General features: G+C 43.3%; 1 protein-coding gene across 1 annotated transcript; it reads left to right on the top strand.

The window, feature by feature from the left end:
• Window positions 1–605: 605 nt before the first annotated feature.
• Window positions 606–24,563, top strand: LOC119170500 (uncharacterized). The gene is made up of 3 exons (XM_075887232.1): window positions 606–1,286; window positions 2,914–3,033; window positions 13,285–24,563. Exons 2-3 carry the CDS (start codon window positions 3,009–3,011, stop codon window positions 14,007–14,009), a joined length of 750 nt encoding a protein of 249 aa, XP_075743347.1. The 5' UTR covers window positions 606–1,286; window positions 2,914–3,008; the 3' UTR covers window positions 14,010–24,563.
• The last annotated feature ends 3,213 nt before the right edge of the window (window positions 24,564–27,776 follow it).

Genomic DNA, 27,776 nt, shown 5'->3' with positions numbered 1-27,776 from the left:
CAGCGAAATGGAATCCGAATAAAAACATTTCTGGCATGTCATTTGTGACTCTTGCACTCTGCTACTGTTGCATAAACAGTACAGACCTTTGGCCTGTACTGCCTGTACTAAATCGGCCTGATTCGTGTAAGGGCCGCACCTAGCAAAATTTTCGAAAAAAAAGTGCGGCCCTTACACGAGTATATACGGTAGTAGGACTGTGAAAGTGGATCTTGACCGATATATCTAGAAAGGCTACGTTTATTCTTCAGTATACTAGCTCAAACTGCGACCCATCAAGCCATAACCTCCATGTTGCGAAGCCGGTGAAGCTGCAGCAGTGTTGGTTTTGGGATGAAAAGGTCACTGCTAGGGGATGTTTTGCTGTTAAAACAAGAAAGAGCAGTGCAAACTGACTGGCTACTTTTGTTGTGCAATAAATGTGATTTGCTTAGGAAATATAGATGTTTTTCTTCTTTTCTTGACTTGTTTCGTTTTTCGCATAATACGTTTTATTTTCCAGCTCCTGTGAAAAACGTGTCGAGATCCCACTGCACTTTCACCTTGAGGTTCTTTTGGTGAAGTCGACACATTGTTGTGCCACGTTAACTTAGAAAGAACCATATTTCTGATAGGGTTAAGGATCAGAAAAAACAATAAACACATATACTCTTACCTAAAAATTTTATACCTCTGAAGACAGGAAGGGCCTCCGTGAACACATGCTATGCGTAATTCAGCTGCAGTGCAAGATGCAAGCAAGTCAGAAAAAAAAAGGCTTATCTGAACTTTTTGCTAGTGCGTATTGGATGCAAACAAGCATTGCAAGTGCATACCAGGTTGACACATGAATGTGCTACAGAAAAAAAATAGAAGAAAAACAAAGAAATGAATGAGACTCGACTTCTTGAACTTTTGTTCATCTGCTATTGCTTTCTTTTTTTAATGTATACATGTTTTAACTTGTGTAATTATACTTTATATTGACTTTCAGTGAGGCATCAGTTGCAAATTCGGTGCCATGTTTCATGGCCTTTTTTCTGTGTGTCGGCATATAGTTTGTGCAGTGGTTCAATTATGCATGTCAACCAGCTATTGTTATTACATGCTTCGCTACATTCGCATCATTAAACTGTGGCATATTTGCCTTGTGACAGACAAAAATATTGCTGCTCACTTTTCGTTTTCTGCAGTGCAGATCATCTCACTCATAGCAAACCGCACACATTTTTTTCAACTCCAGAAAAGCTTTAGCTCAGGAGCACTCGTTCAAATATCACGAGGCAACAAAGTAACTGCTTTTCATGGTAAACACTCCACCTTTTTTCAGCCATTTAAATTCTGTCTTTCTTAGATATAACACGAAATCAAGGCTACCAAGCTTCAAAAAATTTTGAGTGCTAATTTTTTGTCTATGTTACGACACTAATTGCTATGAGGTTCGGGGTAGGATCATTTGCGATTTCTTGAGACTGGAAAACACTGGAAAACCAGTTGTCCTTTCTTCTGCAATGTAGTAATATTACCTTGCTCTGTAAAAGGAAGTTTATTCAAAGTGTAATACTACAGGTGCAATTTAGGGAAAGGACAAAAGGCAAATTCCTCTACAGAAGGGCCGGTTTCTTTGTAAAAAGTTGTAGCATGGCACACTCAACTAAAAACTCTGATTATTTAGAAATACAACTGCTCAAAACCATTGGCAAATTTAGTGTGGAAAAAGTAAAAGGCTGTATTAGGCTGCTAAATTTCATTTAATTCACTTCAGAAGTAAAACGTTTTATGACTCATGTCTCACCTTATCCTCAATACAGTGGCCTGTATATGACAAAATAAAATAAATTTCTGGCCGATATTGACTTGTTACAAATGTGAAATATATAAGTAATTAAGCCAAATGTAATACATAGAAAAAAATTATATTCATGTAAAAAGTGACATCACTGCAGTATAGGTCTACTCTGCTGACATCCCACGCATAGTGTTGTGCAGATTGCAGCATACAAAGACACCCTAAGCAAAAAAAAAAGCAGCACTGATTTTACTTCTTCATGCGATGTGGCAATGAAGGTTTCTAGAATATGACAAGGTGTTCTTACTGTATGGCTCATGTATGCTAGCATCTTTGTTCACTTTGTAGGTGAATGTCGTTGCTGCTGGTGCATTTAATGCTTTGAAGTGCTGCTCTTGAGCGACAATTCGTGCATTTCGTGTTGCCATAGTCAGTGTAATCGAGCGAACGCCTAGCATACAGTGTGAGCAAAGATCGTGATTTTGGAGCATAGTAAGGGTGGAATGACTCTGACGATGATGAGAGCACGACGAAGAAAGCAGAGGGAGTGATAGCCAGTTTTGTCACTGCTAGAAAGAATGTCTCACATTCTTGTGTTCTCACTTTTTCTTTAAAAGTGAGGAATACCATCTGTAAAAGTGCTCTGTCAGCCACTGTTGTGTTGCCTGAGCAGAGGTTCATTGAGAGCAGTGTCAAACTCTAGAGCTATGAACCTCTGAAATAGAAGCTATGTGTCATTGCCAAGAAAGGGCGGAAGTCACATTTGCCGTAAGAACCTGACTGTTCAGGCGTCAATAATTCAAGAACAAACACCTAAGCAGCTGTGCTCAAATTTCTCATTAAAGGGTATCCTAACTATATTTGATTGTATTTTTGTTATGTACTTTATACATATCTACAACAAAGAATACTAAAGACATTTAGTGGAACACTTGCAGGAAGTTCAGCAGTGATTTCATGCACTTATTAGAGCTGAAAAAGTGTTATGCTTGTTCCAGCAAACATTAAAGACCACAGTCACTTATAACTAACTCTGTTGAATGCATTTTCTGAGCCTTATGAGATCTTTTTTCTTTGTGTGTTATATTTTAAATGCTGAAGAAACACCCTGCTTGATTGATTCATATTGTTTCTATTTGTTACAGGTTTGAAAATGTCAAATGTTGCCATCAGATGTTTACCTCACAGGATTGTGGCTTGTTGAAGGCATGCCTGGATTGATTGCCGCACTTTGAGGATCATGGTTCTCAACGAACTGGGCTTAGGTTCGCAAGTTCTAACATGACATTGCTTCTATGATTATTATATGAAGACAAACAAAGCAGTCTTGCAGTTGATGCAAGCATCCAGATTTATGAAAAGGCAGCAAGGGCAGCTGGCAACATTAAGTGAATCATTTTCGTTCCAACATGAAGGCAGTGTTGTGCATTGAATTCAGTCTTCCAAGAAGACAAGCCTAAATGTTCTTTTTCAGTGCTCCAAAGATTGTGAAGAAGGTTCCCGTTCTGGAGGCGGAAAGTTGTACAGTTGAATCTCAATAATTCGAACTCGAAGGGGCATGAAAATTTGTTCAAAATAAAAGAAGTTCAAATTAATGATAGCTAAGTAAACGGAGGGCTCCCCAGGCAGTGGCGCATGTGCATTTAGCTAACACATGAGGCGGAAGTTTCAAAAGACATTTATTCACAAATTATGGGACATTCGTCATTAATTAAAGTAATCGGTGATGCGCGTCTGCATACGCTTGCCTTGCAGCGAGTCAATTAATTTTGCACGCTGCTTGCAAAGCATGTGTTCTTCGGCTTTAGCATTCTCCTGGCCAGAGAAGGTGCACGCGGCTATGTTCAGCACCAACACTCTCTGAAGACAACGGCTGCACCTCTCCTACTTCCCTCTGCGCTAAAGCTGCAGAGTGGCCAGCACGTGATGAGAAAGGAGAAGCGTCTTCATGCGGAGAGAAGCAGATCGGCATTTGAGAAAAAATCAACACTCCATGTCAGCTTTTTTTTTTTTTTGCTGTCTTTGCGTGTGTTGTCTAAAAAAGAAGGGTTACGTGGCAGGGACGTGAAATAAGAAAGTGTGGCACGTGCGCATGAGAGAGAGAGTCACACTACACGACAGTCTCCCTTTTTCTCTCTCTCTCTTTGTGCACGACGTTGGAAGGAGAAGGGTCTTTACGCGGCAGTGGCGCTGAGGCGGAAAATGGAGAAGCGTGGCACAGGCGCGTCGCAGATCGGCATTTGAAATAGAGCAAACATTCCACCGCAGCCTTTTTTTTCTTTTTCTCTCCTTTGCGCGCAGCGCTGAGGTGTCGGAGGTGCCGCGGCGGCATTGGGCAGGGTGCTGAGAGCATTTTCGGAGCACAGTATGTTGGAATTGACCATCGCAAGTACTTGCGCGTTCGAATTACCTGGCGTTTTCGCCTATTAGAATACACATAGCTTTGATGGGACCTCATCGTGAGTTTGACTTTACCAGAAGTTTGAATTAAGCTTGTTCGAAATAATGAGATTCGACTGTATTATTTTTTTATTCTCTTGTGGTCGGCGTCTTCGTCTTATTATTCAATGAATGTAGAAGATAACGAATTTAGAAGGAGGTCAGAAATGGGTAGAAAAAGATTCGTGGTTGATGCACTTCTCTGCCGTTTTTATCGTTGCTGTCACCGCAAATGTCATGGTTTGTGCTGTCTACTTTTGAGTCTTTGTGTACAACCACTGATAAGGGCATTTAAAGGGACAGACTGGTCTTTGAGACCAAAAAGTGACTAAGAAATTCATTTTTTTAAGTTGACATATTTGGTTTCTGCAAGTATTTTTCTATCTCTCTGCAAAGTTTCACACACCAGGAGGTAGTAATTTTTTTGTAATTTCATTCTAACTGTCCATATTCTTGGTGCTGTTAATATGCAGAACCTGCGAAAAAATAGGGAAATGACTTTGAGGCTTCTTTATAATTTGCCAGCACCTCTGTCTAAAGCTCTGCTACCAATTTATGAGCACCTTTATGAGGATCGCAGAACATGTGCACCATGAATGTTGCTTATTAAAGAAACTATCTGTTTTCAGTTTTTTCCATTTTTCTCTAAAAAGTAAATCTACGACTGTTCTATTTTGAAGCCTCAATATCTCTGCAGCTAGGGCAGGTACAACAATAATTTTTTTGCAGTGGAAATCTGTCTGCGTGTAGAATGTAAGTATGGGAGCATAATTTAGAGCACAAGCCTTTTTGATAAATTACTCATCAAAATTATAGCACAATTCTAACTGCTTTTAAAATGGGTAGTTAATTTTGACTTAAAATAACCAAAAAAGGCCTAAAAACAAAAAACTCTTTCACACTATCACTCTATAGTCATTAGTCTATGTTGGCATATTTTAAATATCACTTTTAATTGAGCACTTCTTTTTCTATGGTGGCCTTAAACAATAGTGGATGAACTTAAGTTATCTCAGGAAAAATATAAGTTACAGGAAAACTAATTAAATATTTGAAATCAGCAGAAAAAACTGCATAACCCTGTGTAGTTTGATCAAGATCACTGAATAAATTAAAAAAAAATTTCTAATACCAGCCTGCCCCCTTAATGCAAGTTCTTTAAGGTTGTCTAGGTTCTTACTTGTCATCACTGAGAGTGCATTTGTACAAAGGCAGTGAAATGTTATTAGAAATAAAACCTCATTAAGGCAGTAATTAATTAGTAGTTTGTTAGTTGAACTGCTTGCTCTGAGATCATCGTTGTAGGGTACCAGGCCTTTACAAAAGTTGCCCCAAGAAAATATTTCCAAAAGCCTTTGTACAAGTGCTACATGCTAACCACATTTGTGTTTCCTTTGGCCATGCTATTTTTTAATTGAGCTAGGTGCTCCATGTGAACAAAATTTGGTTCGTATATTTTAAATCTGTTTCATGTGTTCTGTAATTTGTGTTGATATTCATTCCTTGTACTGTTAAGTATCTTCAACATTATGATCAGATTATTGTGTTTGGCATTATAAGTGACGATGAAGTTTAATAAGTGGATTTGAATGTTGATTTTTGTTGTCAGTTTTGCATAAAAAAATGTGCAACATTGTTTTTGTTCTGCAACTTGCTTGAAAAAAAAAGTTTGACTACAGTAAGCTCAAGCCAGAATTCACAGTATGGGTAGAAAATGAAAAAGAAATGTTCCTTGGTTTGACACTCACAAAAAAAAACTTCACTTTTATATGTGTTCCTCTAAGGTTAGACCGGTTATATTAAATGAAAAAGCGGACAGGATAGAGCAGTGCGTTAGTTCAAAGTGTAGAAGCATCGCACGTCTAATGCTAAAATGTGAGTCTGGTGTCCCACCCTTCGACCAGTTGCATTTTCGCTTACTTCTAATTTCTTTACCTTATTATTTTCTTAATTTGAGTTATATAAACCATGTGTGTGTCATGTGCTTTCATGCGTTCTGTGTTGGATGAAATTGAAGTTCATTGCAAATCAGTTACAAGCATTTAAAGTTATGTTATTTGCTATTATAATTTTTTAAATTGTGAAATGTGAGGACCTCTGGATATTTTGCAGGCTTAGGAAGGAATAAGGTGTCGAGATATAAATATATTGAACAAATGAAGCTATCAGAATCTTGCACAAGTGTTAATAGCTGGACCCATTGCTATGGATCTAGCACTTGTTCACGTAAATTTTTGTCCTGTTTGTCCGTAAGGTGTTTTTTTGTGCTGCTTGCTACATAGAAGCAATTCCTTGTCTAGTAATATATGAATTCACTCTTGATATCTGCTGAATAAAGACAAGATCAGACATATTAAAATTAGGCGTTTAAGAGCAGCACTTCTTTATATAACAGAAAAGCGGTCACGACAAGTGAAGTAATAATGGCGGAACCAGCCTTTGCACCAAGTCAACCAAACCTCGTCTTCTTCACAGACTGAGTGATACCCTCTGCATTTCTCAGTGGTTATCTGCATTCATCATGCCGTCATATATTGTGCTTGCGCGGAAGTAGAGTTCTCGCTATTATGCAACTCTGCTTCACTCGGCTCACCCCTTTCACCTGCAAAACTTTTCATTGCCGCTGACACTTAGATACCCCCACTTTCATCCGCCCTAGTTCCGCTTTCCTGTGACGTATCTAATGGCTCAGCTGTTCATTTTATGCTTTCTGAAACCGCTCTCTACCGCAAGTGCTTCCTGATACCTTTCGCTATTCTGTACATTCACAATGGATCAAGTACAATTTATGTTTCAAATCCGTTTCCCTCACCTTCCAAGTTACTGTGCGGAGAGTGCCTGGGCTTTGCCAATGACGTTGATCCCTCGAGCGCACGTGTGATTCCTGACCACTCGACTATACTACCTATGGACATTGTTGATTGCTCCGCGTCACCTTCTTCCCCATAATTCACTGATGCATATTCGCGCTGCATCAACACCAACATTACGGCCTAGCAGCGCGCCAACATCATCGCCCTCCTCGAGCACTTCCGCGCCAGCTTCGACCTCCAGCAACTAACTTTGGGTCGTGCTTCCACAGTATCTCACCAAATTGACACTGGTCTTCACACTCTTTTACGTCAGCGTCCATATCGGGTACCGGCACCTGAGTGTCGTATAATCGCAGAACAAGTTGACGACATGTTGAAGCGCGGCATTATTGAGCCCTCATTATTGGGCCTCCTCAGTTGTTCTAGTCAAGAAAAAGGATGGCTCAATAAGGTCTTGCGTCGACTACTTCTGGTTGAAGAAGATCATGCGCAAAGATGTTTACCCAGCACCTCCAACAATTAAAATGAGGATGAGGTGTTTAAGAGCGGCACTCTTTTATATAACAGAAGAGGGATCACAAGTGAAATAGTAATGGCGGAACCAGCCTGTGCACCGAGCCAACCAAACGTCCTCGTCTTCACAGACTGAGTGCTACCCCCTGGCTTTCTCAGTAGCGCTCATCTACTTCACTACAATATAAACATAAACAATTTCATTTGGTTTTCTCCAACTTTATGTTTGTTAAAATGCCACTTCTGTTCTGTATCGCGCAGTTGTGGTGAATTTGCCCCGCCACGGTGGTCTAGTGACTGAGGTACTTGGTTGTTAGTGGCTGAGGTACTTGGCTGGATTCCGCAGGTCGCGGAATCGAGTCACGGCTGCATTTCCGGTGGAGGCGGAAATGCTGTAGGCTTGAATAAAGCTGACGCTTTATTCAAGCAACAGCAAGATCGCGCCGGTGATAAAGAGAAATGGGGTGATGAAGACTGATGATGGTTATTGGCAGATGAGAAAGATGACATCCAATGAATTCTTACACTAATTTCCCCCATCGACGGAAGCAGCCAGCCTGGCCGTGAAATATTCTGTGGAACGCATACGATAGGGCTTGAGACGCGAAACGTGCACAATCTCTGTCCCGCGGCAGCATTGGTCAGTGGGGGCATGAACAGGTGTGACACGGTAGTTCACCGGTGAGGTCTGTTCGACAACTTTGTAGGGGCCAAGATAGCGTGACTCAAGCTTCTTGCATAAGCCAGGCGTTCGTGCAGGAGTCTACAGAAGTACATCGTCGCCAGGGCGGTAGAGAACGACGCGGTGAGTGGCATCGTAATGATGTTTGCGATCTTCTTGGCTAGCTTCGGTGTTTACACGGGCAAGACGACAGCATTGAGCAACACAGGACAGAAACTGGTCGCAAACGAATGGTGAAGAGTTGACGGGGCCAGAAAAAAATGAAACGTCGAGTGGTGATGTCGGTTGGTGTCCGTATACTAGGAAAAATGGAGAATAGCCTGTGGTTCGTAGAACTGACGTATTATATGCATACGTGACAAAGGGAAGTATGGCATCCCAATTGCGATGGTCCGGTCGGATATACATGGAGAGCATGTCACACAGCGTGCGATGAAATCTTTCCGTTAAGCCATTAGTTTGTGGGTAATAGCTAGATAATGTTTTATGAACTGTTTTTGATGACCCCGCCGCGGTGGTCTAGTGGCTAAGGTACTCAGCTGCTGACCCGCAGGTCGCGGGTTCGATTCCCGGCTGCGGCGGCTGCATTTCCGATGGAGGCGGAAATGTTGTAGGCCCGTGTACTCAGATTTGGGTGCACGTTAAAGAACCCCAGGTGGTCAAAATTTCCGGAGCCCTCCACTACGGCGTCTCTCATAATCAAATGGTGGTTTTGGGACGTTAAACCCCACAAATCAATCAATGTTTTTGATGCTTGAAGAACTTCACTGAGCGTGCTTGAAAGAAATGCCTTGCCCCGGTCGCTCAAAAGAAAACGAGGGGCTCCGTGACATAAGTAAATAGCATTCAAGAAGAAAGTTGCTACTTCCGAAGCAGTTCCTGAAATGATCTAAGCCGTCTCAGCGTACCGGGTCAAGTGATCAACCGCGGTGAGGACCCATTTCTTGCCGTCTGATGTAGTTGGGAGGGGCCCGAAGAGGTCAATTCTAACGACAAAGAATGGCTCTGATGGACAAGGAAGTGGTTGTAGGGTCCCGACTGGAGCGGTAGTGGGCCGCTTGTGGTGTTGGCAAAGTGCGCACGAGATAATATATTCAGCTACCGTCGTAGAAAGACCTGGCCAGAAGAATCTACTGCGGATGCGTTTGTATGTTTTGTAGTGACCCAAGTGTCCTGACGTCAGGTCTTTGTGGGAAGCGCGCAGAACTTCAGTGCGTAGTGCGTGTGGTACGACGAGAACCCATCGGTGGCCTTCCGGGTGGAAAATGTATCGATATAGCACATCGTCCTCCAATTTGAATAGTCGGAGTTGTTTCCGGAGCCTGGCATTTGGGGGCATGGTCGCGCTGGAGGAGTACGGCGCCGATTCCTCGTCCATTAGCGTCAGTGTGTAATATCGTAGGTGCCTTGTCATCGAAATAACAAAGAACCGGTTGGAATGTCAGTGCCTGCTTGAGCTCTTGAAATGAGGCTTTGCATTGATCATTCCAATCGAAGGAACTAGTACTAGCAAGGAGCTTTTGGAGAGGAGCAGCAATAGTGGCAAAGTTGCGAATGAAGCGGCGAAAGTACGATGCGAGTCCAAGGAAACCGCGTAGTTCTTTGAAACGAAAGGGTCGCGGAAAGTTGAGGACTGCGGAAATTTTGTCCGAATCGGGCTGGATGCCAGCTTTACTAACGAGATGTCCTAGAACTTTTATAGCTGTGTTGCCAAAATGGCACTTCTTTGTGTTTAGTTGAAGTGCAGCATAGGAGAGACATGTGAGCACTTGATCTAGGCGTTGCAGATGATCAGCAAAAGTGGAAGAAAACACGACGATATCATCGAGCATAGACAAGTTTTCTACTTGAGGCCACGAAGAACAGTGTCGATCATTCTTTCAAAAGTGGCTGGAGCATTACATAGGCCGAATGGCATTACGTTAAACTCGTAAAGACCGTCCAGCATAGAAAAGGTGGTCTTTTTTTTTGTCTGCTTCGTCCATTGGTATTTGCCAATACCCGGACAGAAGGCCAAGAGTGGAGAAGTATTGGGCGCCTTGCAATGAATCAAGTGCATCATCTTTACGGGGTATCGGATATACATCCTTTCGGGTAATCTTGTTGAGCACGCAGTAATGAACACAAAATCGTACCAATCCATCCTTCTTTTGTACCAACACAACAGGTGATGACCAAAAACTGGTAGAGGGTCGTATGATGTTTCTTTTTAGCATATTGGTCACGTTCTCCTCGATGATTTTGCTCTCGGCCAAGGAGACTCGGTAGGGTCAACGGCGTACAACAGTCTGACCTTCAGTGTCGATGCGATGATGCGCAACAGTGGTCTGTCCTAGTGCCGAAGCATTGGCGTCGAAGGAGGCCTGGTGTTTCGTTAGCAAATTTAGCAACGCCTCGCGTTGAGAAGCAGAAAGGTCAGGATTTATCCCGGGAACAAAGGAGGAGAAAGTAACAGACTGGGCCTGTTGTGGCTGTGCTCTCAAGGCGACACGAGAGGCCAAAGATACCGGTTGGGTATCCACATAACACTGCAGAACCTTGGGGTAGAAGGACAGGCTCCAGGGTAGGGTTCAGGCCAAGGATTATCGCAGCACTGTCGTTGAACCGCACCAGGCTGGAGGGGACTACAACGCCGCGAGCTAGACAGTGGCTGGAAGGGGTGATAAGGACGTCACCATTGGCAATATTCGGAGAAGTGATGGTGATGAGTTGCTCCTGACCCGGGAGCAGTATGGTATCGGAAGCTGTGAAAAAACGCCATGGTTTTTCGTCGACGCGTTCGCTGCAGTGATCGGTCTCGGTCATCTCGACTACACGTTGACGGCGAGAAATTAATGCAGATGCCGAAGAGGAAGTCCCAACCTAAAATTAGTTCATGAGCACATGAAATTAAGACAGTGAAGGTGATGTGATGACGAATGCCATCAATGAAGACACGCGCTGTACATTGGGCCGATGGTCTAATTATTGCTCCATTTGCCCCAATCAAAGATGATCCAAGGTAGGGTGTCTTCACTTTCTGCAATCGAGAACACAAGTGGGCACGCATAACTGAAATTGTTGCTCCCGTGTCCAACAAAGCCAACACCCGCACACCTTGCACAGTCACCAGTAACATGTTTGACGGTCGTTCAGGAGGACTTGGGTCATTTCACCGCGATGCAGTTTTCCTTCCAAAAACTGCACTGTTTAGTTTTCCGATCGGTGGGCAGCCAGTTGAGAGACAGGTCAAAGTGGTGAAACAGAGCGGCGGAGGGGAGCGCGGTCGGGCGGCAGGTGTATTTTTTGTCGCGTTGGAAATGCGCACAGGAGACGGGGATCGATGGTTGGAAGGACTGTCGGCATAGCGGTAGTAACATTGAGCACATGTGTCGTCCCGTTCAAAAGCGGCATAACCAGATGTTCATCTTGCTGCCGACGTCGACAGACACGGGAAACGTGTCCTTGAATTCCACAGTAGTAGCAAATAGGCCATGGGGCTCGCCAGGAAGAATGGTAGGTAGGGTTCGGTGGACGGGCGACTAGAGGTGCGAGATGTTCGTGATCAGGCACAGGTGGTGGTACTTGAGACGGCGAGGGTTGCATTAAAGCGATCTGTGCATACGAAGCGGGTTGGGGGCATGGTGGAGCACAATGGGTGCTTTGAAACGCTGACATTTCTTCCCTAATAATGCCACGCAGATCGCTAGACGCGGGTTGAGCGGGAATGTTGTTAGGAGGAGGCAAACTGTAGGCTTGAAGTTCCTCACGAATTATGGCACGAATGATGGATCGGAGCTCCATACTGTTTGCCAGGGGGTTCTCATAAAAGTAGGGCCGCAGGCGGATTGACTGCGAGGTATCAAGCCGCTGGCATACAGAGACGACGTCGGAAACCGTCGAAGAGTTGTGCGCGACGAGGGCGTTGAAAGCGGTAGGTCCGATACCCTTCAGAAGGTGCCGGACACGATCACCTTCTTGCAAGGTGTCGTCGATACTGCGGCAAAGTGCGAGCACATCCTCAATATAGGAAGTGTAGGACTCACTGTAATGTTGAACGCGTTCTGCCAGTTTCTTCCGAGCAACTTCTGAACGGACGGTCGGTGTGCCCAAAATGTGTCGGAGCTGGTCTTTGAAGGAAGACCAATCGCGGAAGTCGCTCTCATGATTTAGGAATCACGTCTTGGCAACCTGAGAGACGTAAAACTGGACGCGTGCTAATTTCGATGCCTCGTTCCAGTTGTTGTAAACACCTACGCGGTCATAGTTGTCGAGCCAGTCTTCGACATTTTAACCTGGCAGACCGGAAAGGATTGAAGGCTCCCGAGGGGGGTTGTTGACCGAGCTAGGGTTGGCGGCGGGTGGTTGCGCCGGCGGGTGGTTGCGCCGGCGGGTGGTTCGGTTGGGCTTGCTCTTGCGTCATGGTGCTCTGCTGGCGTAAGCGACGTCCCAAACGGAGCTCCAGGAGCTGGCTTTGGATAGAGAGAGATTGAAGAGATCGGGAAGCACCTTCCACCACTTGAAATACGACGGTTCAGCTGACGCTTTATTCAAGCAACAGCAAGATGGCGCCGATGATGAAGAGGAACGGAACGATGAAGACCGATGATGGTTATTGTTGACAGATAAGGAAGATGACATCCAATGAATTCTGACAAAATATATATATATATATATATATATATACGCGAGTAAATACGGTATTTATGTTTATCTATAATACAACCTCAGGATGTTAAAGCTCCGCTGACATTAATGAATGTCATACTTCTCTGTGATAGCAGATTATGCAGTAAATACAGCTCTCTCTGCAGAATGTAACTATCACTATATTTTTAATTGAATCAATCTCTCTCCTTATATATGTGTGTTTATGATGGTTTCACACATCTGAGCATCCTGTAATCAAATAATAATGCAAAGCTAGTGAAAAAGAATGGTGAACCTTAAACTGTCTTTAGCTTGTGTTGAAAAAAGGCAGAACTTGTGACATTCATTACCATCATCTTTTTCCCTTAGTTTTCAAAAAAAAAAACTGTTTTAGCGTGAAACAAGTGATGTTCAAGTAATCGTCTTGTTCTGCTATGCAGGAGAGGGACACGTCAGCTGTCTAGTGACTCTCCCATATGTCCAGTCATCGCAGCCACACCCACCCCGCTCTTCCTTCTTTGACAATACGGCTGAAGGACTATCCAATAGAAGAATGCGCCATGAGGTCAACGTGGGCGAGCAATCGTTTCAGTGCCACTTGTGCCCTAAAAGCTTCCCATCAAATAGCAGGTTCAAGAAACACCTGCGCACTCATACAGGCGAGCGGCCACATCAGTGCCCTTCGTGTGATAAAAGCTTCACAACTGTGTCCCATCTGACAGCACATCAACGTGTCCACACAGGAGAGCAACTGTCCAGGTGTCATTTGTGCCCTCAAAGCTTCGTGTGGTGTTCCGATCTTGAAATACACATGCGCACTCACACTGGCGAGCGGCCACATCAGTGCCATACGTGTGACAAGAGCTTCGCACAGAAGTCCCATCTTACGGAACATCAGCGGATGCACACAGGCGAGCGACCATTTAAATGTCATTTGTGCTCTCAAGCCTTCTCGCACCGTAATCTTCTAAAAGGTCACTTGAGCGTTCATGCTGGTGAACGTCCATTTCAGTGCTCCTTCTGTCCACAAAGCTTCTTGTACAAATCCCACCTAACAGAGCACGAACGCCTCCACACAGGGGAGCGACCATACAGCTGTACTCTCTGCTCCAAGACTTTTGTGCAGAGCAGTCACTTGAAAGCTCACATGAAATCTCTCCATTGATTGTGCTGCTAGCAACGTATTGGTGAATTTCTATTGTGCCCATATTTAACATCTTCGCGAGTTTGCAGTATGTTTCGAGTTCTGCCACATTTATAGCTGCCACTTTTTGCTGTAATATTTTAAGCTAACACCTAACTTCAGGTGGTTTTTCAGCAGTGCTGAAAAACCACCTTTAAAAACCACCTTTGAAAAAACACCTGGTGGCGTTTGAGCTACATATATAGAATACTCTTGTGAACTCTTGTGTCTCTAAATACTCTTGTGTCTCTAAAGATGGTGTCATTGATAACTTTTGTATGTGAAAATCCACGAACAAGTAAACTTGAAGAAACAAGGGCCAAAAAGTACAAATACTGAGAAAGAACTCAGGATGAGCGCTTACTAGCAAGTGAAAATCTTTATTTGTAAACGACCATTTATATATATGCATAACACACATGTATGTCATCTCAAACCGCCCCTATTATCATCAACGTGAAATAACTAAAAAAACCACTTCTATAATCAATGGCTTACAATCGGGAGGAGAAAAACACGTGTTATGCACCCCCCCAAACAAACAAAAAAAAGAAAAAAATGCGCTGTCATGTTACGTCCAAACAAAAAGCAAATTCACAATCTGTTAAGTTTTTTGGCACATGTTTCATCATGAGCTTATACCAACATGCCCAACTGGCCGCCATCCTAAATGTAAACTTGCTTTATGCCTGGCACATGGACGGCTTATTTCAGGTCTTTGTTTTTTTAACTGATTTTATGCTTAAAGTATTTATAGCATATGTATTTTGTGCATGCAACTCTTCTCTATTCGCTTCTTTGATGAACCAGAAAGTAAATTCTAAATGCTCTACTTTATCATATGGTTAATGCTAGTCGTTATGGATGACTAGTTTTGCATCACTTCACAGCTCGCGCCTACCATCACACGAAGCCAGCACCCTTTCACGGTGGAGTGCTGTATGATATACGCACTCAAGCTTTGAGGATGTTCAAAGGGCACTTTTTGAATCTAGGTCCACTGTGCAACTAAGAAAGAAACAATGAGAGTGCTTTGGTACAAGACGAGGTACAATGCTCTAGGCATGTTCTCCTGCTAAAAGTTCTGTGTAAATGAAACAAAACGGGACACACCTGCTTACAAAGAACATGCAGGACTTTCAAGAGCGTGGTTTTTTGGGAAAAAACTAATTTTAATGGGGTTGTGCTTAGCACTTTTAAGAAACGCGAAGGCTAAAAAATACTTGTACCTGTTGGTAATTTGTTGTTGAACTTTCTGCTGATGGGTTTTACTGGTAACGATCTTTGTCAGAGTTTGTTCTACTTGGTGCTCACTGCTGAGCTTTATGCCAATATTTCTATCAGACTTTACATTAAACTTTGGTTAAACTTTTTATCAGGCTTCCAAAAGCTTACCATTGATGGTCATATACACTCTACTGATGCTTATGAACTGTTACACAGACATTTATAGAAATTCCAATTATTCTTTACCTTTTTCCAGTGTCTTGTGAAACCAATGTTGTACTAGAATTGCAATAATTAAAGTATGTATGTAAGCTCTCAAACCACTTTCTCTTTATTAAATTGCACTGAACTCAATTCACACCATTTGCACTGCAGTCGAAATGTGACATAGCAAAGTGATAACTATTTTTGAATTCAATTTAGAAGATTGTAGCATCAAGAGAAAAATTTCGTAGCATCAAGAGAAAAATTTCAGTTCTTATAAATCTAAAGGTGCAACATCCAAAAGCTACCACAGCATTCTCTTTGTCACTAACACACGCCTGGGCATGTGAAAAGATCGTGAAGACAGCCAAGACATAAGCCTCCTATGTCCAGGTAATACAGATGAGATAGATGGTCAGGTGAAGCTATGAGAAGCTGCCAATTTGCAAAGATGGGGGAAATAGATGCTTTACTTATTCCAAAGTGCTTTTGAAACCCTGAAAAATAGTGGCATGAGGTTAATTCAGTTAAACCACAGTTACTTGACCTCCATTAATGGTTTCAAGTGTATTAGCATATATCATGGTCAAACAAGAGAACAGAAAACGCATTGCCAGATGCACTATGTACCACTGAAAATGCATCCATCTGGACAACTTCATGGAGTAAGATAAGACAAGAATGCTGACCCCACTTTTCTCAAATGACCACATTCTGCAAAACCTATTCCTGCTTTACAGTGTGTCCGCCAGATGGCATTCTGCTACAGTTGCGGTTAAAGCTGTCAACTGCTGACCCAAAGATTGTAACTTTGATTCTGGCTCTGGTTGTTGCATTTTTATCGAGGTGAAATGCTTAATGCGTGTACTGTGTCATGTGAGTGCTTGTTAAAAAACACTTGATGGTTTAAATATCGCAATCCCTCCACAGCTGCGTCCCTAATAATGATATTGTGGCTTTGGGACATAAAATATGAGGTATCATTATTGTAGCCAGATGGCGCTACGAATGAGAAAAAGATAGAATACCTTAAAGGGGACTGACACATAAATATTAGGCTCTTTTTTTTTTCTGAAATGTTTTGCTGGGGGCGTGTTATTCATAACCCGCCACATTGTTTGCTACAGCAGATGACAGATAATAAATTACAGGCTCCTAATTATTGACAAGTTGCAGTTCCGGTTTGAAAGAGCTCCTAAAACAACAAGCTACGGTGTGCAGCTATTGCCACCTAGCGTGGGTAGCTCTCAACTTTGTCAGCACACAACTGTCACGCACTTCTGCACGTTCCGCATCAAGAAGTCTTTTTGTATAGGAAATGGGACTGCAATGTCACAAAACACAAATCTTTCAATACATGTGCCGCAACCACACAATTGCAATCAGTCGCTGAGAAGTACAGACTGCTGAAACAAACGCGGCAAAAGAAAAATGGCAACTGTGACGTTATCATAATTAGTTTTATTGACTGCAGCGTATTTACTTCAGGGAAGTTAGGTTATGGGGTCGCTTTAGATAGTGCCAATACCTTCAAAATTTAGACTTCAAAATTGCTCTAAAATACCTTCTAAGCTAGCTGTTGATATTTTGCAGATGATATGCACTCTTACCTTGATATAACGAATTTGCTGTAACGAATTATTGATTATAACAAAGTAAGTGACCAGTAGCTTTGCCATAGATACGCTCTTGCAAATAATTGCTTGTAACGAAGTTTTCGATATAACAACATATTTTTGTGGCAGATGTGAGTTTGTTTTGAGATTTGAGTGTACGCAGGTTCATAGGAATCAATCCTGCAGGCTATATTGGCCGCAAAACTTTGTGTCTATACCCTTTTAATATTTGCTTTCTACAATTTAAGGTGAGAACATATGCTTTGGCTCAACTGCCACCACATTGCCTCACTCTCTTTGAGTGCCCAAAGAGATAGGGGCAAGACAATGACAACATTGTGAAAACCTGAGCTCCTAAGAGTGTCTGCACTCTAAAGGAGGCACGCAGTTCAAGGCTCCCTAAGAAAAGCTTTGGAGGAGAGACACTAACTCATATAACTGAAGCAGCACAGCCGCGAGTAGGCCAAGCTCATGTTTCAGCCATTCTTGCAGTGTTTTGTTTGTCATTATTTCTGTTCTAGCTAACTACTTTGCTACAAAGAAGTCACATGTTTACAGAATTACCGCTTCAGACTGATAAAATTCAGTCTTAGGTCTAGGTCTCAATCGGAAAGCACTGTGTCTTTTAGTACTTGGTGTTTAGCAACAAATCTAAATATGTGCTTTGCTAGTTTTGTCTGCATTTAAGAATGTATAAATAACCTTTTCTTACCATACAATCTTTATCTCGCTCTTTTTTGATAGGGAAACACACAGTACATTAATTAACATTGAAGGTAGCTTGTTACCTTCCATTTCTGAAACTATAATTTATTATATCAGTGTTTGTTATATCGAGGTTTAACTTATCAGTGAAGTCATATGCATGCACTCCATTTAAAAGGAATTGGTAAGGTTTTACTGAAATCTTTTTGGTTATTAACATAGCAGATTAAATAAAATTGTTATTCATGTCTTGTGGGTTATGTGGCAGTAACCTTATTATTGATGATATCACGTTGTTGTTTTTGCCATTCTTTATAGAGTCGCTAATTTCCTATAGCGTCGCATGTGAAAAAAGAGGGATTTTGGGTAAGAAATACCGCGTAGTCGCAGAGACGCACGTGAGTGACGCACCACAACCAAAAAGCCTCGGCGAGAGCACGTGCTGTTTTAAAAATGACTTCTTCGTTTGTTTCTGCTGGATGCAGGCTCGCGCTTGCCGCAGTTCATGGCCAGGTGGCATTATTACCCCACTGAAAAAAAAAGCATCGCCCCGATGCTTGCGCAAATGGTAGTGCTTAAGCAGAAGTAAGCCAAACGTGCACACTGTGGGCACACTGAAGAAACAACAACAACAAAAGAACAAGGCCGAGGCACGGTCACACTAACCCATGAAGTATGGCTTGAGCGGTACAACGTGAACAATCTCTGGGTAGCGGTTTCGACGCTGGGGCGACATGGTTCCGTTTGGGACGACCTCATATTTCACATCACTCACGCGACGCACTACTTTGTAGGGTCCAAAGTAGCGACTCAGGAGCTTTTTGGACAACCCTTGGCAGTGAACTGTAGTCCATACCCAAGCTAGATCTCCTGGGTGGTAATCGACCTGTTGATGGCAAAGATTGTAGCGAACTGCATCCGCAGTTTGTTGTTGCATGATATGCATGCATGCCAACTGTCGAGCTTCCTCAGCATACTGAGCAAGCTGCTCTGAGTCAGGTGTAAGTGACCCGTCGTAATCGTGTGGCAACATAGCGTCTAGCTTAGTCTGAACCTCACGCCCGTAGACGAGACGGAACGGTGTGAATCGTGTCGTTTCTTAGATGGCAGTGTTGTACGCGAATGTTTTGTATGGGGGGACCAGATCCCACGTCTCTTGCTGAACATCCACATACATGGATAACATATAGACGATGGTCTTGTTAAGTCGCTCCATCAGGCGGTTAGTCTGTGGATGATACGCCGTCGTCTTGCGATGACTCGTGAAGCTTAGTTTGAATACTTCGTCAATGAGCTGAGTCGTGAAAGCTGTTCTGTGATCAGTGATCCCACAAGACGAGGCGCCATGGCGAAGAACAATCTGGTCGACAAAAACTGGACAACATCGGAAGCTGTAGCTCGTTGCAGGGCTCTTGTCTCGGCGTATCTCATTCGATAATCTGTTGTTACAACTATCCACTTGTTATCCACGGATGAGAGAGGAAATGGTCCCAGTAAATTCATTCCTATTTGATCGAACAGCACCCTTGATGGTGTGATTGGTTGCAGCAGGCCTGCAGGCTTCAGTGGCGAAGATTTGCGGCGTTGATATTCACGGCAGCTTTTCACATATCCTTTGACTTACGTAGCAAGTTTCGGCCAGTAGTACGCCTGTTGAACTGTGGCAAGAGTTAGTGAAAAATTTAGATGAATGGATATGGGGTCATCATGGCAGGCCAGATGATTGTCGTCTCGCATGTCAGAAGGTACCACGAGCAGGTAGGCTTTTTCATTGTCGTTCGAGTTTGTTTTATACAAGACACCCTTCCGTAGGCAGAGCAAAGAGAGATTGCGAGAAAGGTGTCGAGATACGGGTTTGTTACGTCCGTCTAGTTTGTCAATGATTGCGCGAATCTTGACGTTATCGTGTTGCCGTGCAATCAGGTCTGTTACAGTGAAGACACCAAGGAAGTTGCTGCCATCGTCATTGTCGCGATCACAAACTCCAGTAGGTGCACGGGACAAGGAATCAGTATCTTCGTGCTTGCAGCCTGATTTATAGACAATGGTAAGGTAAAGTTGTTGCAAACGAAGACTCCATCATGCCAGACGCCCAGACGGGTCTCGTAAATTGGCTAACCAGCACAATGAGTGATGATCAGTGACTACTTTGAAGTGACGACCGTAGAGGTAAGGCCTGAATACCATGATGGCCCACACTACTGCTAGGCACTCCTTCTCTGAAGTGGAATAGTTCATCTCATCGTGAGACAAGGTACGGCTGGCATAAGCTATTACGCGCTCGGTACCTTGATGTTGGACAAGCATGGTGCCAAGACCTACATTGCTCGCGTCGGTATGAACTTCGTTGGCAGCATTCTCATCGAAGTTAGAAAGAATTGGTGGTGGCTGCATACGCTCACATAGATCGTTAAAAGCCGCGGTTTGTTCTTCATTCTGAATGAATGGTAAGTAGTCATGTGTGAGATGAGTCAGAGGCTCGACAATTCTAAAGAAATTGGCGATGAAGCGATTATAGTAGGCGCACAGGCCGAGGAAGCGACGTACTGCTTTCTTGTCACTGGGAACGGAAAAGGAGGCTACGGGGGTTGTCTTGTCCGGTCAGGTTGAACACCGTCTGTGCTCAGAACATGGCCCCGAAATTTAAGTTCTTTATAGTCGAAGTGTCATTTTTCTGGCTTCAGCGTGAGGTTCGCAGAGCGGAGGTCTTCCAGAACAGCCTGCAGACGCTTCAAGTGTTCCTCGAAGGTGACCGAAAACTTGACGACATCATCGACATAAATTAGGTAGGTGTTCCACTTCAGACCGGTTAGAACAGTGTCCATCATTCTTTGGAATGTCGCTGGTGCAGAACACAGGCCGAAGGGGTGCACTTTGAATTCATACAGGCCATCCGGTGTAACAAAAGCAGTTTTTTTCTCGGTCTCTTTCATCAACCTCGATCTGCCACTATTCACTTTTCAAGTCTATGGATGAAAAATACCTTGCCCGCCGTAGTCTGTCTAGTGAATCATCGATGCATGGCAGAGTCTGGATACACGTATTTTTTAGTCACACCGTTCAGATTTCAGTAGTCCACGCAGAAACGCAACGAACTGTTCTTTTTCTTTACAAGAACAACTGCCGATGACCACTGACTATTGGACGGCTGGCTGTATAACATCATGCTGAAGCATTTCTTTGACTTGAGCATTGATAGCGTCACATCCTTTGGCCCAAACTCGGTAGGGCTGTTTCTTTATGAGCGAGATCGGTGTGTGTAATAATCCGGTGTTTCATGGGCTGTTTGACGCACCTTCGAGGACGAAGCGAAACACTCTTAAATTTTAAGGAACAGCTCCTGCAGCGCTGCGCGTTCTTGCTGCATGAGGCTCGAATTGTCCACCTTTGCAAGAGCTGTAGAAACGCATGTTGATGTCGATTGTAGCCCGCTGTTCATTGATGTGGCGGAAGAACATTCAGCAACCTCTTCTATGGGGTAGGTGATAGCGATGTGACAGAAAAGGTGTCGCTGCTCATTACTAAAAATTGTCACAAGCAGCGTGGCACGTCTGTCATGAAGGGTAATGAGGTTGCGGGCCGCGCAGACACCTGTGCTGAACAAAAGTGTCAAGTTGGCTTCGGCGACTGCCTCACCGTCACGTAGCTCATCACACACGACATCAACCAGGATGCTTGAACGCGGGGGCAACGTGATTATGTCGGACGAAACATGAAACGTGCCGAGATGGCTGTCATCAGGCTTTTCTGCTGCTTTGTCTGTCGAGAACATCATGGCGCACTGTCGGAGGTCAATTATAGCACCGTATTCACGTAAAAAGTCGATGCCTTGGATGAGGTCTCATGAGCATTCGGGAAGTATAAATCAGCTGCAGAGGAATGTGCGCCCACGACTGCCGACTCTAGTTGTGCACATACCGAGAGGGGTGACGACATGCCCGTCGACTGTACGGATTTGTGTTCCGTCCCACGGCGTACCAACTTTCTTGAGATGCGTCACCAGTTTTCTGCTCATGATAGAGTAGTCAGCTCCTGCGTCTAATAAAGCACTAGCATTGTGGCGGCCGTCGAGGACTACAGGTATGTCTAAGGAAAGTCGGCTTTCCGATTCAGGAACTGTCATCGTTAAATCGCTGCTGGTACGTACTCGCGTCGATGGAGGCCCTTGCGGATGTCGTTTATCAGAGGCCCCAATCCCGAAGGTCACTGTCATTTGTTTTCCTGCCTAAAGCTAGGCGACCTCTGAACTCAAAGATGAACTACCCAGGGGCGACCGCGCTGGTGCCGCCCCTGGGTAGTTCGGGACACTTGACGAAAACCTTCTTGGAGATGGTGATCGTGACTGGCACCGCAGGAGCAGTGGCATGCACTGCTCGGACAGGTATTCCTTGATCGCTCTGGGTCTTTCGCCAAATCTTCGCCTGGGCGAGTCGACGGCGAAACCCTGAAGTCCGAGGTGGCGGCACTTGCATTCACGGTATACATGTCCGGCTTTGCCACAGTGGTAGCACAGCAGCCGCCTGTCCGGTGTGAGCTGTATGTCCGAGTTCCGCAGGAAGAGCTGCCAATTCTTGAAATGGTCGACTGGTTGAACTTATGAAAGTGCATCTCGAGGTGTAGGGTGTACGAAATTGCGTGGAGGGGCGTAACAACTCGCAGCTTTGGCGTATCATGCAGGAAGGTCATAACGGCTCGCAACTTCGGCGTATGTCAGAAGGGACGATGCAGGAGGAGCTCACAGCCTCGACATATGGTGGACGGCGAGGCTCCGTCAGTACAGGCGGAGAATAATCGCTGGAAAGGGGGACTTGCAGAGCTTGCTGTACTTCACTCCTGATGAGGCCGGAAATAGACCCTGCAGCAGGTGGAGGCGGGCCTTGAATCTTTTGGAGCTCTTCGCGTACCACTGATCGGATGAGGTCGCAGAGAGCTTCGAGACTGATATTACTCCCCACAGCTCTAATCTGGTTCACCAGCGAAGCAACATTGACATGGTGGTCGTACACAGCCGATCGCTGCTGCAGCATGTTTTTAATCATCGTAGCTTCAGTTAAAAACTCTGCGACAGTATTTGGTAGACTTCGGATGAGACCAGCAAAGAGCTGCTCCTTAACTCTTCGCATTAGATGTCGCAACTTCTTTGCTTCTGCCATACCAGGGTCGGCGCGACGGAAAAGGCTTGTCATGTCCTCCACGTACGTCGTCACGCTTTCGTTCGGCATTTGAATGCGTGACTGAATGGCCCCCACTGCTCGTTCACGGCAATGGGGGTCAGTGTAACTTGCCAGCAGCTGACAGCATAACACCGTCCACGATGAGAAAGGTTTGTGGTTCTCATGCCAACTACGGGCTCCATCCTCAAAGCTGAAGTATACATTCCGTAGCTTGTTGGCGTTGGTCTACTCGTTTAGAGCAGCAATGCGTTCAAAGTGACCCAACCAGTCCACGACATCCTCCAACGTGGTGCCGCAGAACACCTTTGGCACTCGTGGCTTCTACAGCGTGTAATTAGCTATCGGAGTATTTCCCGTACCACTCTGGGGTAGTGCAGTTGACGTCATCTCCGGCACAGGTTCACGCTCGGGGGACAATCCTAGGATTCTTCGACTGGCCCGGTCGACAGGTGTTGTGACTGCAGGTACAGGGCTACCAGGAGGCGTTCGGATCATTGGCTGGGAATACCCAGCAACTCCACCAGTTGTCGCAAGCGAAAAAAAGAGGGACTTGGGTAAGGAATACTGCGTAGTCGCAGAGACGCAAGTCAGCGACGCGACACAACCAAAAAGCCTTGGCGAGAGCACGCGCTGTCCCAAAAACGACTTCTTTGTTTGTTTCTGCTCGATGCGGGCTCGCGCTCGCCGCAATTCATGGCCAGGTGGCAATATATCTTTGTTCTGCTTTGAAAGACATGCACTGCACATTCAGTGCTGTTACTCTTTTTAATATTTCGGTTTCTATGTTTGTGTGAAGCTCAGAGCATCAATTTCTAGCATGCAATACCGCATGTTTGTTATTAATTGTAGTGTCCTTTCTTTCTGCCTTTACATTTTGCTTGATCACAGTCAGAATGTCATGCAGTCATTAAAGACATATCATGGCTATTGTAGTCTCCTTTTTTTCTGCCTTTACATTTTACTTGATCACAGTCATAACGTCATGTAGCCATTCAAAACATATCATGGCTGGACATTATTGATGTACAAATGCGTTAGTAAGTGCAAACTTAGTACATCACCCGCAGGGGTGCTTGCAAATCAGCAGGCATTTGGTGTGTTGCGACACCACGGACCCGAGCACATGTGGGTTGGACCCACCTGTCACAGCTCAGGCAGGCATGACTGAGCTATGATTGCACAAAGACTTAAGTAGAAAATCTCGCTATGTGAGCGACCTTGTAAAATGGAATTTCATTGATACAATTCTGCATAATATGTTTCTCGGCCTGATACATTTTTTTGTTTATTTTTGGCCAGCTTTCCTTTGAAATAATCTATTTTTATGCATCTAATACAATCCCATTTTCGCTCAAGATTGAATAGTGCGATTGTGAAAGTGCATCTGGATCGATATATCTAGAAAGGCTACGTTTATTCTTCAGTATACTAGCTCAAACTGCGACCCATCAAGCCATAACCTCCATGTTGCAAGGCTGGTGAAGCTGCAGCAGTGTTGGTTTTGTGATGAAAAGGTCACTGCTGGGGGATGTTTTGCTGTTAAAACAAGAAAGAGCAGTGCGAAGTGACTGGTTACTTTTGTTGGGCAATAAATGTGATTTGCTTAGGAAGTATAGATGTTTTTCTTCTCTTCTTGACTTTTTTCGTTGATGCAGTTTTCGCTTAATACGTTTTATTTTCCAGCTCCTGTGAAAAACGTGTCAACGAGATCCCACTGCACTTTCACCTTGAGGTTTTTTTGGTGACATCGACACATTGTTGTGCCACGTTAACTTAGAAAGAACCATATTCCTGATAGGGTTAAGGATCAGAAAAAACAATAAACATTTACTCTTACCTAAAAATTTTATACCTCTCAAGATAGGAAGGGCCTCCGTGAACACATGCTATACGTAATTCAGCAGCAGTGCAAGATGCAAGCAAGTCAGAAAAAAAAAAGGCTTATCTGAACTTGTTGCTAATGCGTATTGGATGCAAACAAGCAGTGCAAGTGCATACCAGGTTGACACATGAATGTGCTACAGAAAAAAAAATAGAAGAAAAACAAAGAAATGAATGAGACTCAACTTCTTGAACTTTTGTTCATCCGCTATTGCTTTCTTTTTTTAACGTATACATGTTTTAACTTGTGTAATTATACTTTATACTGACTTTCAATAAAACATCAGTTGCAAATTCGGTGCCATGTTTTATGGCCCTTTTTCTGCGTGTCGGCGTATAGTTTGTGCAGCGGTTCAATCATGCATGTCAACCAGCTATTGTTATTACATGCTTCACTATATTCGCATCATTGAACTGTGGCATATTTGTCTTGTGACAGACAAAAATATTGCTGCTCACTTTTCGTTTTCTGCAGTGAAGATCATCTCACTCATAGCAAACTGCATACATTTTTTCAACTCCAGAAAAGCTTTAGCTCAGGAGCACTCGTTCGAATATCACGAGGCAACAAAGTAACAGCTTTTTGTGGTAACCACTCCACCTTTTTTTAGCCATTTAAATGAAATTCAAATTTTCAGTACTGCAAATCGACTTTTTATTGCGTTTTTCTTAGATATAACAAGAAGTCAAGGCTACGAAGCTTTAAAAAATTTTAAGCACAAATTTTTTGTTTATGTAAAAACATTAATCTCTACGAGGTTCTGGGTTTGATTATTTGCCAATTTATTGAGACTATAAAACCAGTTGTCCTCTCTTCTGCAATGTAGTAATATTACCTGGCTCTGTGAACGGAAGTTTATTCAAAGTGTTAATACTACAGGTTCAGTTTAGGGAAAGGACAAAAGGCAAATTGCTCTACAGAAGGGCCGGTTTCTACGTAAACAGTTGTAGCATGGCACACCCAACTAAAGACTCTGATTATTTAAAATTACAACTGCTTAATAAAACCATTTACAAATTTAGTGTGGAAAAAGTAAAAGGCTGTATTAGGCTGCTAAATTTCATTTAATTCACTTCAAAAGTAAAATGTTTTATGACTTATGTCTCACCTTAACCTCAATACAGTGATCCTGTATATTACAAAATAAAATAAATTTCTGGCTGATATTGACTTGTTACAAATGTGCAATATATAAGTAATTAAGCCCAATGTAATACATAGAAAAAAAATTATATTCATGTAAAAAGTGACATCACTGCAGTATAGGTCTACCTTGCTGACATCCCACGCATAGTGTTGTGCAGATTACAGCATACAAAAACACCCTAAGCAAAAAAAAAAGCAGCACTGATTTTACTTCTTCATGCGATGTGGCAATGAAGGTTTCTAGAATATGACAAGGTGTTCTTACTGTATGGCTCATGTATGCTAGCATCTTTGTTCACTTTGTAGGTGAATGTCGTTGCGGCTGGTGAATTTAATGCTTTGAAGTGCTGCTCTTGAGCGACAATTCGTGCATTTCATGTTGCCATAGTCAGTGTAATCGAGCGAACGCCTAGCATACAGTGTGAGCAAAGATCGTGATTTTGGAGCATAGTAGGGGTGGAATGACTCTGACAATGATGAGAGCACGACGAAGAAAGCAGAGAGAGTGATTGCCAGTTTTGTCACCGCTAGAAAGAATGTCTCACATTCTTGTGTTCTCACTTTTTCTTTAAAAGTGAGGAATACCATCTGTAAAAGTGCTCTGTCAGCCACTGTTGTGTTGCCTGAGCAGAGGTTCATTGAGAGCAGTGTCAAACTCTAGAGCTATGAACCTCTGAAATAGAAGCTATGTGTCATTGCCAAGAAAGGGCGGAAGTCACATTTGCCATAAGAACCTGACTGTTCAGGCGTCGTTAATTCAAGAACAAACACCTAAGCAGCTGTGCTCAAATTTCTCATTAAGGGGTACCCTAACTATTTTTGATTGTATTTTTGTTATGTACTTTATACAGATCTACAACAAAGAATACTAAAGACATTTAGGGGAACACTTGCAGGAAGTTCAGCAGTGATTTCATGCACTTATTTGAGCTGAAAAAGTGTTATGCTTGTTCCAGCAAACGTTAAAGACCACAGTCACTTATAACTTTGAAACATTAAAGACCACAGTGACTTATTACTTTGTTGAATGCATTTTCTGAGCCTTACGAGATCTTTCTTCTTTCTGTGTTATATTTTAAATGGTAAAGTAACACCGTGCTTGATTGATTCATATTGTTTCTTTTTGTTGCAGTTTTGAAAATGTCAAATGTTGCCATCAGATGTTTACTTCATAGGCTTGTGGCTTGCTGAAGGCAAGCCTGGATTGTTTGCCGCACTTTAAGGAGCATGGTTCTCAATGAACTGGGCTTAGGTTCACAAGTTCTAACATGACATTGGTTCTTTGATTATTACACGGAGACAAAGCAATCGTGCAGTTATTGCAGGCATCCATATTTACGACAAGGCAGCAAGGGCAGCTGGTGACAAGAAGTAAATCATTTTCGTTTCAGCAGTTAATTAATGTGAAGACATTTTGTAATAATTTTTGTTAGCCATTAACAGTAAATAGTTTTCGTTCTGTTATCCATCAAACATTATTTTCAAGAAGCCTTCTACATTATATTTCTACATTTCTATGGCAGGGTTTACTATTACAAGGTTTATTTTATATGTTTTTCATTTTTCTTCTTCTTGTTCAGGACCATTAGCATGACATCTAAAATCTTTTTATTTTTAAAAATGGTTATGTGGCTTTTCTTCTGATGCCCTATGTAATGCCTTGCTGACACATGATCTCTCTTAGCCTTATTATTCTTGATGAGTTATTTTACATTTTTTATTTCTTTAATCTCTGCTTTTTTTTTTCTACTCTATTGCCCCAATACTGTTTCTTGCTCTAGCTGTCTATCAATTT

Source organism: Rhipicephalus microplus, chromosome 2, assembly GCF_043290135.1.
Source record: "Rhipicephalus microplus isolate Deutch F79 chromosome 2, USDA_Rmic, whole genome shotgun sequence".
Lineage (NCBI taxonomy): Eukaryota > Metazoa > Arthropoda > Arachnida > Ixodida > Ixodidae > Rhipicephalus > Rhipicephalus microplus.
This window is presented reverse-complemented; position numbering and strand designations above follow the sequence as displayed.

Bases quoted from the DNA above. Each gene is read 5' to 3' on its own strand.
- LOC119170500 (XM_075887232.1), top strand. From the start codon at position 3,009: ATGGTTCTCAACGAACTGGGCTTAG. The intron at 3,034-13,284 runs GTTCGCAAGTTC...TCTGCTATGCAG, and splicing joins TCTCAACGAACTGGGCTTAG to GAGAGGGACACGTCAGCTGT.